Consider the following 14,201-nt stretch of genomic DNA (forward strand, 5'->3'; position numbering starts at 1 on the left):
AGGAGATTGGCTGGCATCCAAGAAATGCTTGAGCTCCTGATCCCTTGATACATGAATGGAGGTGAAAAATAATTTTTGTTTAAGTGCTAGATGAGATGGAGGATGATATGGAACTGAAGACCAGGACAGTTGCGATGCGATGTATATTGAGCTAATGATGCTGAAGAGGTCGAGAGGATGCATGCAGCAGCACCAGTTGCGAGGGGGATAGCGTGAAATGTTGAGAGCAGTAGTCAATGGAGCATTGAGTATCAGAGAAAATGTCTGTGCTTGTGGGTGGATCTGAAAGAGGAAGGATGACCTTTTAGCACAAATCCATGTGGAATGAGTCGGAGCTGGAGACTGTGTTGAAAAGAGATATGGCTGTAAAAGCAGGCTTTAGTGAGAAGATGAAAAGAACAACAATGTGAGCAAGATGAATTAAATAGAAATCTCATGACAGAGAAGAACAAAAGTTCAGGGCTGACAGAGTATAGAAAATTCCAGGAACGTTGCAAAGAAAATACTGAGTGTAGACCAGGATGTTTTGTGTGATCAACAATAACAACTTGCATTTAGATAGCACCTTTTAGTTTAGGAAAACATCCCAAGGCGCTAGGAGTGTAATCAGACAAAAATTGACACCAGCCAAAGCAGAAGACATTAGGACAGGTGACCAAAAGCTTGGTCAATGAGGTAGGTTTTAAAGAGAGAGCGAGCGCGGACGCGCGCTTAGGGCCTAGTTGGCTGTAACAACAGCTGCCAGTGATGGGGCGAAGGATGTGGGGGATGCACAAGAGTTCTGAGAGTTGTAGGCTGGAGGTGCCAGGTGATGGAGGGATTTGAACACGAGGATAAGAATGTTAAAATTGCGGCGTTGGTGGCCCAGGAGCCAATGTAGGCCAGCGAGCACAGGGGTGATGGGTGAATGAGACCTTAAGAGTTAGGATACAGGCAGCAGAGTTTTGGATGAGCTCAAGTTTATGAAGGGTGGAAGATAGGAGGCTGGCCAAGAGACCTTTTGAATAGTTGAGCCTGCAGGCAACAAAAGCACGGATGAGGATTTCATTAGCAGATGGGCTGAGGCAGGCGTGGAGACAGGCGATATTACGGAGGTGGAAGTAGGCGGTCTTGGTGATGGAGAGGATATGAGGTTGGAAGCTCAGCTCAGGATCAAATAGGACACCGAGGTTGCAGACAGACTGGTTTGGCCTGAGACAGTGGCCAAAGAGGGGAATGAAATCAGTGGCGAGGGAATGGAGTTTGTGGCAGGAGCCGAAGACAATGGCTTCAGTCTTCCCAATGTTTAATTGGAGGAAATGTTGGCTCATCCAGGACTGGATGTCAGACAAACAGTATGATGATACAAAGGCAATGGAGTGTTTAGTATCAATTTATATAGTTATTCATATTAGATTACAAAATTACGCTATCATTCTTAACCAAATGGCAAAATTCACAATTATATGTATGTCCATGTGAAAATGGAAATGCAAAAGCAAATTTTATTTTTAGCTTCAAGCAAAATCTGGAAAATTGCATGTATCATGCACAAGCATTAACCAACTTATGGGTGTTAGCCTTAACACAAGTGTGACCAGACACTCATCAGAAATTAGATCGTGATATTCAAATCTGATGAGGCATTTTTGTCACCACCCGTTAACATATGCAATATGTCAAATGTTGCTGGCTGGCAAGAGAGAATGAATGAACAAAATGGAATTTAGTAAGAGACTAAGATGACTAGATTTTGTAGAATCTGAATTGTTTAGTTAAATTGTTAATTGTAAAATATAAAGGTGCTTTCCTTGGGGTGCAGTGAACATTGCCTATTTCAAAGGGCTAAACTTGTGCTTGGACCATGATTTAACAACAAATTTACATTCTAAAATTGAACAAATGTCACAGGACTGAAGAAAATGCAGTGATCTACAAAAAGGCTTTGAGAATAAGGTTGACTTCCATCCTCACATGTTCTTTTCATGCTAATGAGATTTCAGTTCCACCAAGAAAAGATTCACATGGCTAAAGGAAATTGTTAGGTAGGTATAAAATATATTATCCCCTTGTTAAGCAACCTTCTAGTACAGTGGAAGTAGTTGCCGAAACACTGCATAAGGAATATGTTAAGCAGTATTTCAGTAGTGGTCTGTAAAATCTACAGCATATTGAGAAAGTCCTTTGCATTAATGTATCTACTTGTAAGATTTCTGCAGTCGTCTTTTGTTCTTCCATAATCAATTGTATTATGACCTTCTTATCTCCACAGAGGACTTGTCTTCATTCCACTCAGCTGCATGCAATCTAGCCAACAAACTATAATTATTTTGTAGGACAGCGACCAGGCTGAGCTAGAGGCCAGGTAATCCACTTTTGAAGACAGGACCAATCGTGGACTCTGGTCGCTGAAGATTCGCCAGCCAGGAGTCCAGAGTAAACTGCTGACTGTTGAGTAGATCTGCTAACTGTTGCCAGATCGTCCATGGTGCCTCCTTTTGAGGTATACAGCCATGTGAGCAAGTCTGCAACAACAGAAAACGGGGACATGTCAGCCAAGAAGGCAGGTGTCATCTCTTGGACACCCCCACTCCAAAAAATATGTGGAAGAAAGTATGTACCTGCCTCAGCAGCCCATTGACTATTTCTATGCCAGTGTAAAATCTGGGAATGCACTGATGCACATTTACATGTTGAGACCACATAATCTGTAATTGGACTGAGTTCATTTGGGGAGCAGATTGACTCTCCAGTTGATCTGCTTGCCACATTGGTGCAAAAGCTTTGGCTCTCCTTCATGTGTTAGTCATTTACAGCTCCATGAGCCCTCTGAATTCTTTCCTTGGTGGCTTTAGGGCCAGCAACCATTTCTCCTGTGGCTAAGGTGGCCCACTATCAATGATATGGGCCCTGCTAATGCTCAACAGCTGTGTTTTTTCATAACTCTTAAGAATAAGATTACAAATTTTCTTTCAGTAATTATGCATACTTATAGATGTGGATATTGTAACACTGTTTTATCACTATCTTCTGCACAAAAGGTTTGTCTCGCACAAAACTAATGGTAGGGCACAAACTGCAGGGATTTTTATTTTCCTACTCAACTGGTCGTTTCAAGCTACTTTGTGTTTTGTATTATAGCTAGGTGTTATTCATTTTACAGTAATTTTAAACAATTAATTGGTGCCGTTTGAGTTGATGTTTAAGATATAGCTTAAATGTAGTAAGATGCTATCACTTGGAACACTTGGATGTTGTCGACTTGGTGGACTAGACCTATTATGTTGAGTTGCTGATGAATGAAGTTCACATTTTTGAAAGGAAATACAAAACTTCTGTGTGTTTCACCTTTTTGTAGAGCTAAAATGGAAGAAATTACAGTTGATGTATGTGTCAAATGATGACAAGGATGGCATTCTGTATTAGGTGCTCTTAACTTTATAATTCAGATACAATGCACTTTATGAGCAATGTCACAAGGGAGGCACGAGTAAACTACAGACAAAATGTTTTTTTAAAAACTTGAGGACACTTCAGCATCTGTCTCTCGGGGGTTGCTCATAAATCTACTCCCAGACTGCTCTAGGGATAGGTGCCTCAGACAGCTCAAACATGACCCTCTACTTCCAGCAGTAATTTTATTTGAAAAATCTTACTGATCTAAATAATACAAATTTGAGTCTAAACTTCTCATTCAGATTTCAGGTAGCAAGATACTACATTTAATGGGTGCTTCCGTGTGGACTATTGTAAACAGTTTTACAACACCAAGTTATAGTCCAACAATTTTATTTGAAATTCACAAGCTTTCGGAGGCTTCCTCCTTCCTCAGGTGAATGTGGAAATGAAATCATTTCATTTCCACATTCACCTGAGGAAGGAGGAAACCTCCGAAAGCTTGTGAACTTCAAATAAAATTGTTGGACTATAACTTGGTGTTGTAAAACTGTTGACAATTGTCAACCCCAGTCCATCACCGGCATCTCCACTCCATGTGGACTGTAATGATAGCTGCATTGTTTTTTGCTAACAGTTGGATCTCTTTTACCTACCAATTCATTGGTCAACAGCCCTATCGGTGAAAGACATTGGACCAAATGGAAACCTCAGATTTCATGCTTTTTACACCATAGATAGGCATAAAAAAATTATTATATAGTGACTGAGAATAGAACTTTTTTCTCTGCAAACAAGGTTGAGCAGATGGAGGCCTCCCCATTCCTGTTGTCATCAGAATAAACATTGTTACCCTTCTGAGAAATTTCATAGCTCCTGAAAAGAGTGCAAATAGAACTTGTGGCAAATAGGCTTGTGAAAAATTTGTAATGCCACTTTAGCCCGAGACCAAGTTCCTGGAAGAGTTAAAAAATCCATTGTAAGGATTTTTTTAGATAAGTAATTGGTGGTGCCCCAGGAATTAATTTATAGTACAAATTATCCCAGGGGTATCACTATTCATGGCTCACAAATGCAAGAATATCCTAACACGTTGCTTCCTACCACTTAATCAATTTCCTATCTGTGCAATGAGGTTGTCTCAAGTTTCATGCGCCTCAATTTTAGTTGCTACACTTAGATTCTTCTGTGGAATCTTACCAGACTCCTTCTGAGAATCCATCTATACGGCATCAATTGATTTCACTTAGTGACTCTTTCAAAGAAATCTATTTGGTTCCTAACTCTTACTCTATGCAATTCCAAGTGCTCACTTACCCCATTGCCCATAATAAATTCTAGGAAATTTCCAGCTACTGTCATAAACTCACTGACTCATTGTTACTTGATTTGTCCCTTTTCAAAAAATATATATTTGTAACGGTTGTTGCGTTCCAAGCTTCTGGCATTGTCCCTGAATCAAGTAAGCTTTGGCATGTTGTAACTCAGATTCCCAGTTTCCTTACCTATTTAATATCCTTGGGTGAAAGCTCTTTGGGTCTGGAGTTTTGGTTATCCAATGTCGAAGGTTCTAAAGCTATTAATTGGAATATTTTTTAACCTGATACGCTAGATGTGACATTCCTGGGACTTTTTAAGCTCACTGGCCTGAATCATAAATGTAGAGGGGAGAAGACAGCCTTGGAGTGTGTTGTGAAGAGTTGCAATGGATTTCTGTGGAACAAAGCAGGATAGATGCTTGTATTGCTGAGCTACCAATGGCTATTTCTGTACAGTGATGAGAAAAAAATCTGTAGTGAACAGTCTGAAGTGTTAAATTTACATGTAAAGTTGATTTACTTCATATTTGCTTCAATTTATCTCGTGTGATGCTTATGTTACAAATGATTCAACATTTTTCAGTAGCAAGTGAACATTCTTTACTCACTTGTAGGGTGACCAGAAGTGTCTTGGTGAAGTTGAAGATTTGGAACCGTTTTTATTCCATGCTGTCCCGAACAACATCCAAGAACATGGACTATGTAACTCAGGGTATCAGATCTTAGCCACCAGGTTGCTGGAGATAGGCTTTTAAATTAGTCTACATGATTTCAACTTGTAGCAGAATGAGTGAGGGTTAGCTGATATCCTGCATGGAGCACAGCTTGTTCCAAAGGTTCCACCATTCTCCTGGTAGATGTGTGTGCAAGGCGCTGTGGTCAGAAGGGCTTTAGCAGTTCCCTGTCTCTGGCCTTTCTGGGTCATAGAGGCCACTGAGAGTCATGCCTGGCCTCTTGAATTTAACTGCCTCCAAACCAGCATTGTGCCTGCTGCAGAGGATCGCTCTGGGTTCTGCATTTATATGGTTCTGACTTGTAACTGTGAGGGTTGCATTTCTTGGCTGGGCAGGGCCTAAAGTCTCATCTGACTAATGTATGGAGAGAACACATGTGGAGCATATGCCAATTGGAGTCAGCTATGCATGATTTCTGCTTGGATCTGAGGAGGTGCTAGGTATTGTGGGACACTCTCTCTATTGACCTGTTTTGCCGAACCCCCAAAGCTGAAGAGGACCTGACACCAACAGAAAAAGCCACAACACTCCACTTTCCACTCATACATGCCTGAGCCATGCACCACCCCAACCTATACTATTTTGCTCAATTTAAGCCTTGTGGCAAAAAGAACCTTGACACTTAAAATGCAAGGATAATGTAGAGGCGGTATAATTACCCAAATGTTTTACGATCCTGTGCAAGTTTACAGAATAGAAGGTGGCCATTCGGGTCATCAGGCCTGTGTTTGGTCTTTCTGTCTGCTAATCTGAAAATGATTTGTGAAATTGTTTGATATGAATTTTGCAGAACTTAATGACAGTGTTTAATTTTTTAAAAAGCTGGCTTGGGAACATAGATTGAGATTTTTACACAAGATTTTCACTTTTTAAATGCATATTTTGCTTTTCTAAACCTCCAGGTGCATTGACAACAAATGGCATCAGTGCAGACACTAGTACTGAGATTGGAAGGGCGAAGAACTGTTTGAGTCCTGAGGATATTATTGACAAATATAAGGAAGCCATTTCTTACTTTGGGAAGGTAATCTTGAAATAATGCACTGAAGAGTTATGGTACATATGACATTTTTTCATATTGAAACTTGGTTCATTTTTTTTCTTTTGAAGTTAGAACATAAGCATTGCGTTAGAAAAAGATGAGGGTAAAATATTGGAAAAATTTAGCCAAACTCTAATGCAAAATAATTCACTCTTCATTTCAGCCATCCTTTACACACCATAGAGATTTGGCAAAGCTTGATTTGGTTTTGGGGAAACAGTGTGTAAAGCTTCATTTAAGTAGGTTTGCTCAGTAAAATCAATATTGCAGTAAAAACTGCATCAGTATGCAGATGCTAATAGAATGTTACATACAAACATAGAAAGTTGATGGGCAGGAAAAGACCAGCTGGTCCATCAAGCCTGCCCCATACCCCATGATGGCTGGAGCACATGACTAGATGCTCGTTTCCACCCCCCCCCCCCCCCCCCGCCCCAAATCCCATGTTGTATTTGTAGATTTTAGTGCAATTTTAGGAGCTGCAGATTTTATTTTAATGTGAGCATAATTTTATAGTAAAATAGTTCTTTACATCACAGAGGAAGCCATTCGGCCCATCGTGTTTGTGACGGCTCTTTGAAAGAGCTATTCGATTAGTCCCATTTCCTCACTCTTTCCCCATAGCCCTATAAATTTTTTCCCTTCAAGTATTTATCCAATTCCTTTTTGAAAGTTATGTTGAATCTGCTTCCACCACCCTTTCAGGCAGTGCATTCAAGATCTTAACAACTCTCTGCGTTTATATAAAAAAAAGTTTCCTCATGTCGCCTCTGGTTCTTTTGCCAATCACCTTAAATCTGTGACCTGTCTGCTACTTGGAGCAGTTTCTCTTTATTTACTTTATCAAAACCCTTCATTATTTTGAGCACCCCTATCAAATTTCTTCTTAACTTTCTCTGCTCTAAAGAGAACAACCCCAGCTTCTCCAGTCTCTCCATACAACTGAAGTCCCTCATCTCGGGTACCATTCTAGTAAATCTCTTCTGCACCCTCTCTAAGGCCTTGACATCCTTCCTAAAGTGTGGTGCCCAGAATTGAATGCATACTCCAGCTGAGGCCTAACTAGTGTTCACACATGGATAGATTGTACTCCTTTTATTGCCTATTTTGCATTCAGATATGGTAAGTTTACTTGTTGGTTTAATTAATGATTCAAATTCAATCAAGTCTGTCTTGTAGATTTAGTCACAGTGATGCATAAGTGAACTGCATCCTGAACATTATGTAGATGCAATGAGACGATTTTAATTTAAGTGGCGCACAATGGCTGGTCGGTGGGTAGAGAGTGCCCACTGCCTATCCGTTGTTACCGGTGTGAGGCATGTATCTCATTTACATGCAGCCTGTGATCTGCAGGTGCCGAAGTGCCGCCCTGAGGCACCTCACCAGCTGGGAAAGGCAGGAAATTCATAGGATCAGGAGTAGGCCATTCAGCCCCTCGAGCCTGTTCCGCCATTCCGAGAGATCATGGCTGATCTGTATCCTAACTCTATATACCCGCCTTGCCTCCATATCCCTTAATGCCCTTGGCTAGCAAAAATCTATCGATCTCGGATTTAAAATTCTTAATTGAGCGAGCATCTGCTGCTTTTTGTGGGAGAGCGTTCCATACTTCCACCACCCTTTGCGTGAAGAAGTGTTTCCTAACTTCACTCCTGAATGGCCTGGCTCTGATTTTAAGGTTATGTCCCCTTGTTCTAGACACCCCCACCAGCCGAAAAAGTTTCTCTCTATCTACCTTAAATATTCCTTTCAAAATCTAAAAAACCTCTATCAAATCACTGCTTAACCTTCTATATTCCAGGGAATGCGAGCCTAGTTTATGTAACCTCTTCTCATAATTTAGCCCTTGGCGTTCTGGTGAATCTGCGCTGCACTCCTTCCAAGGCCAATATATCCAGATTGAGTAGACAGAGATTCTGGGGAGGGGGAGGTGGGTGAATAGCCTCACACAGGTCTGCTGATGGCTGGAGTTTTCTTTTGCAGACCCAGGAAGAGCACTCCTGCTCTTCCAGGCCCCACAAAAATGAAAGCTTAAACAAGAACAACTTTGGCTGTTTATCTGAGCAGCATCCAGTGGTCCCATTAAGGATTTGCATATTACAAGTGGCCTTCTGCCTGAAACAGGCGGGCACTGAGTCTGTTCATCTTGGGACCCTAAGCAAGATGGCTGTGGCTGGAGCATCCAAGTAAATGAGACAATAAGTGACCTACTGCCATTTTCGGGCCACTATTGCCTTTTTGCGCCAGGCAGAGGCACTTAAAATCGCCTCCCATGTGTGGACTGACTTGTAATGCTTTTACTATCTGGATTTGAATTGATAAATTTAGTTTGAAGCCCTGTTCTGCAGTCTGGAATAGCTTTTTCAGTAATAAAAGAAAGTGGCTTCTGATTTAAATTGATAATTATTTGTCAATACTATTCAGGTTGTTTGAATGAAACATTCAAAATAAAAACTGGATCAAAATTAGTTCACTGTGTAGTAACTTATAAACTGTAACAGACATCTAAGGACTGTAAACCTTTTGCATTCAAGAGATGTTTTAAGCTACCACGGAAACTGCTTGCCTGCATAAATGATACTCCAGTTGGCAGATTTAAGTGGCTCAGATCATGGAGTCTAAACCATCACCAGTGTGTCCTTTTTAACTGATGCAATCGATAGTTGTGCTGGGTAGAATAAGCAAATTGTCTGTTGTATCTCAACTGGGATTTTGTGCTAAACTTGTGTAAGGCATTTGATTCAGTGACCTGGCTGATGATAAAGCAAACTTTTGTAGTTAATGGTGGATTGATTCACATGGCAGGGAGCTTTGGGAGTCAAATTTGCAGCTGTCTGGTTGGTAAGCATTTTGAAACATGTGTTATATGGTCTGTAATATTACTAGGGATTTTATTGTCATGGGGAAAACTAATGATTTATGTCATGTCTGTGTTCACAGGCAGAGGGGATACCTTCTGAACTAGTACTATTTCTGTCTAGTCACACCATTTCCAGAGTAAAGCTTAACTTGCTTGTCCTTAGTTCATTAGTTCAGAGGCAGTTTAGAGAAGGTTCACTAGGTTGATTCCAGGTATGGAAGGGTTGTCCTATGAGGAAAGATTGAACAGGTTGGGTCTATACTCATTGGAGTTTAGAAGAATGAGAGGAGATCTTATTGAAACATACAAGATTCTGAGGGGACGCGATAGAGTAGATGCTAAGAGGATGTTACCCCTCATGGGGGAATCTAAAACTAGGGGGCATAGTCTCAGAATAAGGGGTCACCAGTTTAAGACGGAAATTGGGAGAAGAAATTCCTCCTCGAGGGTCGTGAATCTTTGGAATTCTTCACCCCAAAAAGCTGTGGCGGCTGAGTCATTGAATACATTCAAGGCTGAGTTAGACAAATTTTTGATCAGCAAGGGAGTCAAAGGATATGAGGAAAGGGCCAGAAAGTGGAGTTGAGGTAAAAATCAGATCAGCCATGATCTCATTAAATGGCGGAGCAGGCTCGAGGGGCCGAATGGGCTCCTATCTCTTATGGTCTTATTATAAAAAACATTGTGTGAAATGGCATAATGATCCTGCCCTTGCAACACAGTATATCCTTTGACTTAGAGCTGCAGGGAGCAAATTTACAGTTGTACATATTCCATCTCAATACTACTTGCCCTTGCTCACTGTTCTGGGGATAAGCTCCCTGGAAAATTTTGAATTTAAGCATTTAAAAAAAATGGTACTGTCTAGTTAATTTTAAACAGTTTTTAAATTTCACAATTTAGGTTTTAATCCAATAAAGTAAGAAAATAAATTACATTTAGATTTTATCCATATTCAAGAAACAATTACTTTGTCATACTCCCTTCCCTTCCCTTCACAGGGACTTTTTTCCATCCCACCCCTTCAGAAGCAGTTCCATTCAATCTAAATTCCCCAGTTTCCAGACTTTCCTGTTTCAACTGACCAATTCATGGAGACTTTATACCCCTCCAATCCCTTCCTACAACAGGTAGAGCCACCAAATGGCCTCCAACTATCCCAGTTCCAAAGGCACTCTCCCTCTCTCCTCCATTGTCCCACTTCCACCCCAGGTCACAGAGGCAGTCTCGCCTTCTAACTCACCAGCTCAGAGGAACTGTCCTTCTTTGTTGTTCTCAATGCAATGTTTTATATTAAATTATTGCTTGAATTTAATTATTTCCTGAGAATTTGTGTGTGATATATAATGTAAAATGTTTTATTTTATTATTGTCTTATAGTACAAAAATGCTGGTGTGATTGAACTAGAAGCTTGTGTGAAGGCAGTCAGAGTGCTGGCTATCCAGAAGAGAAGCATGGAAGCCTCAGAGTTCCTTCAGAATGCTGTTTACATCAATCTTGGCCAGGTAAACTTTTCATTCATTCTGCATTGTTTTTATTTTACGAAAAGCCCTGTTGATTCTCATTCCCGACGCCCTTAAAATTTGAACAACAGGTGGCTGATAAAATGATTAAACCATTTTGTCGATTCACGGTTCCACTTACAACATCAAAATCAATTTACATCTTTTCAAAAGAAATAACTGTGGAATGGATAGAAAAATTTTGAGGCTGCTGGTTTTAAAAAAAACCCCATGTTTTGTGTTTACTTCACCTGGAAATCAAACTGCATTTTGAATTGAGAAAAAAAAATTATCTACTTTTTATAAACTAGCTGTATATTTTAATCCAGAAAAAATACAAAGATATAGCTTGGAAGAATGTGTAGGATTTCTGTTCAATTTTTCTAAATAAAAAATTATCCTGAGTTCATCTATTTTTAGCCCATAATAAAAGTTATAACATTTCAGTATTTATTATTGCCATTTTGTGTCAAGTTTAAATAAAGAAGCTATTACTGGGCTGCAGTTTTCCACAAATTGAGTCTGTTAACATATAGAGCCCATTACTTTTTGTTTTAAATCTGCTTCCTCTCTTTTGTGCAAATCTAAAGCTGATGTTTAGTTGATTTTTAAACCTGACGGGCATGTACAACAGAAAGTAAGTTATATGATTCGTCCAAAAAGTCTTGAAAATATTATCCAGGGCACTGGGTATATAATCCAATTTGCCAAGATTCTAGTCGGTGTTGATAGACTTGGAAATAGATTTTTATACTGTTACCTGCTTCTGTAGGTGTGTTCTTATTCAATATACATTATCCATGTGCCATGAATTTATTCTCCAGTTCCAAAAGCAGCCCATAAAGTTGCACTCAAATGGGAATGTAATGGCTAAATGGAAAAATGCAAATGTGCCTGAATCTCTTGCTTAATGCTTTTGTTTTTTTGAATGTCGCAAAAGATGTGTTTTTAATCTGCTACTAAATTAAAAGACTTGTGCATGTTGTTAATATCTTGGTCTTTTCTGTGTATGTCAGAATAAGAACATGTGTGGAAATATTATTATTACCCTCTACAATCAAAGCTAATCATATTAGTGCAAGTGCTATAAAATTGTATACTGAGCCCTATTAAATAACGTGAGCAAAAATCACTTCCTGTTTCTATGTTGTATCTTCAAAATAGGAGGCATGTATACTTCGGATATAACTTGCCAAGGGAGATGCTTTGTGAAAGGGGCATAGCTTGTCAAGATTTATCATGTAAGGAATCTTACAACACCAGGTTATATTTGAAAATTACAAGCTTTCGGAGGCTTTCTCCTTCGTCAGGTGAGTGTGGGATTCCATGAAGGTTACCGCATATATAAGTCAGAGAACAATGCCTGGTGATTACAGATAATCTTTCCAACTGCCCGTTGTCATTCAGACAGAGACATTACATACAGGACTACTGAATATACAAACGAGAGAGAGAGAGAGCAGTTGTATTAAAAACAGATAACTTTCTTTCGCTGGTGGGGTTACATGTAGCGTGACATGAACCCAAGATCCCGGTTGAGGCCGTCCTCATGGGTGCGGAACTTGGCTATCAATTTCTGCTTGACGATTTTACTCGACAACGCAAAATCGTCGAGCAGAAATTGATAGCCAAGTTCCGCACCCATGAGGACGGCCTCAACCGGGATCTTGGGTTCATGTCACGCTACACGTAACCCCACCAGCGAAAAAAAGTTATCTGTTTTTAATACAACGGGTCATTCTTTCTCTTCCTTTCGGATGTTTGTGTCTGTCTCTGGGTTCTGACCGTTTATATATTCAGTAGTCCTGTATGTAATGTCTCTCTGTCTGACTGCCTTGACAACGGGCAGTTGGAAAGATTATCTGTAATCACCAGGCATTGTTCTCTGACCATATATGCGGTAACCTTCATGGAATCCCACACTCCCCTGACGAAGGAGAAAGCCTCCGAAAGCTTGTGATTTTCAAATAAAACTGTTGGACTATAACCTGGTGTTGTAAGATTCCTCACATTTGTCCACCCCAGTCCATCACCGGCATCTCCACATCAAGATTTATTATGTTCAAACGTTGCTCATACTGAATAATAAATTTTGCATGTGTTCAGTATTTCCTATCTCATAGAATATAATTATTCATTGTATCGTCTTGTAGCTTTCTGAAGAGGAAAAGATTCAGCGATACAGTATCCTTTCTGAGCTGTATGACCTGATAGGTTTTCATCGTAAAGCCGCCTTCTTCAAACGTGTAGCTGCTATGCAATGTGTGACACCGTCCATAGTTGACCCTGGATGGAGAGCTTGCTACAAGTTGTTGTTGGAAACACTACATGGATATAGCCTGTCACTGGATCCCCAAGACTTCAGCAAAGGTAACATTTGTTATTCAATCCTGTCAAAGTTTTAATGAAGCTAATGCGCACTACATTTCCAAAATAGTAATTGACTTATTTCCATTATAGCCTGCTTTCCTTGTTGCCAAAACTTTAAAGCAAGTGCAAATCCATGAATCTTGATTGTGATCTCACTCTATGCTAAATCTAATTGGGACCTTCCTGATGTCAAATGGGGAAGGAAGTTTGTGTAAGCCAGGAATGTTCATGTTCCTTTGCTAGCCTGTATAAGAGATCAGCCTGCGAGTGGCCAGACTAAGGGTACTGAATGAGACACCAGTTTTGCCAACAGTGGCCACCATTTATATTTGTTGATGGAAGCCACAGGTGTGCCTCTCAATTGGGGAGTATTTGTGCCTTTGCTATTTGCCCTATGGAATCAAGGTTTCCAGGGACAGGATTGAGAATGCACAAACTCATTTCATGCAAGACCTTTCTGGCTGACAGAAAAAGCTGAGACAATTATCTCATCAGTCTGGAGTGGGTTTGAACCCAGGTCACAGAAGTGAAAGGCAGTGTACTGACCCATTAGACCGTCTGGCCCTGTTAAGTTTTTTTTTAATGGTTGATTTAATGGTAATCTTTTTCCCCTCAAAATAAAAGTCTGAAGTTAAGTGCTTATATAAGCACAAACCTTTTTAGGACATTTAAAACAAAATAATTATTAACTTAACATAATGATCTAAATTGCTGAAATCCTAAAAAGCTGATGTTCCAAACAGTAAGCTAACCTAGAAAGTGTAATAAGAGTTTTCCATTTTGGGACTTTAGAGCTGAATTAGCAGATCAGATATTTTTGAGTTTGCCTCCACATTTTGACTGGAAAATATGTTTGCATACTGTGGTTGTACTTGGTAGATGCTGACTCCTTTGTTTTGTAATTGTCGTTGAGCTACAGATTGTTGAGATACCAAGGTCTTTGGTGGCTAGATTCTGAATTATGATGGCTCTCAAATTCTATAGGTTTCCAGTTT

The 14,201-nt window shown here is 40.0% G+C and overlaps 1 protein-coding gene across 1 annotated transcript in view; it reads left to right on the forward strand.

Moving 5' to 3' along the window:
• Positions 1-14,201, forward strand: part of trappc9 (trafficking protein particle complex subunit 9) — an 838,299-nt gene that overhangs the window by 54,352 nt on the left and 769,746 nt on the right. Inside the window, exons 6-8 of the mRNA XM_067979750.1 lie at positions 6,331-6,452; positions 10,714-10,839; positions 12,990-13,206. Coding sequence (XP_067835851.1) covers positions 6,331-6,452; positions 10,714-10,839; positions 12,990-13,206 — 465 coding nt within the window. The remainder of the gene's footprint in view (positions 1-6,330; positions 6,453-10,713; positions 10,840-12,989; positions 13,207-14,201) is intronic.

The sequence above is a fragment of the Heptranchias perlo genome, chromosome 3, assembly GCF_035084215.1.
Source record: "Heptranchias perlo isolate sHepPer1 chromosome 3, sHepPer1.hap1, whole genome shotgun sequence".
Lineage (NCBI taxonomy): Eukaryota > Metazoa > Chordata > Chondrichthyes > Hexanchiformes > Hexanchidae > Heptranchias > Heptranchias perlo.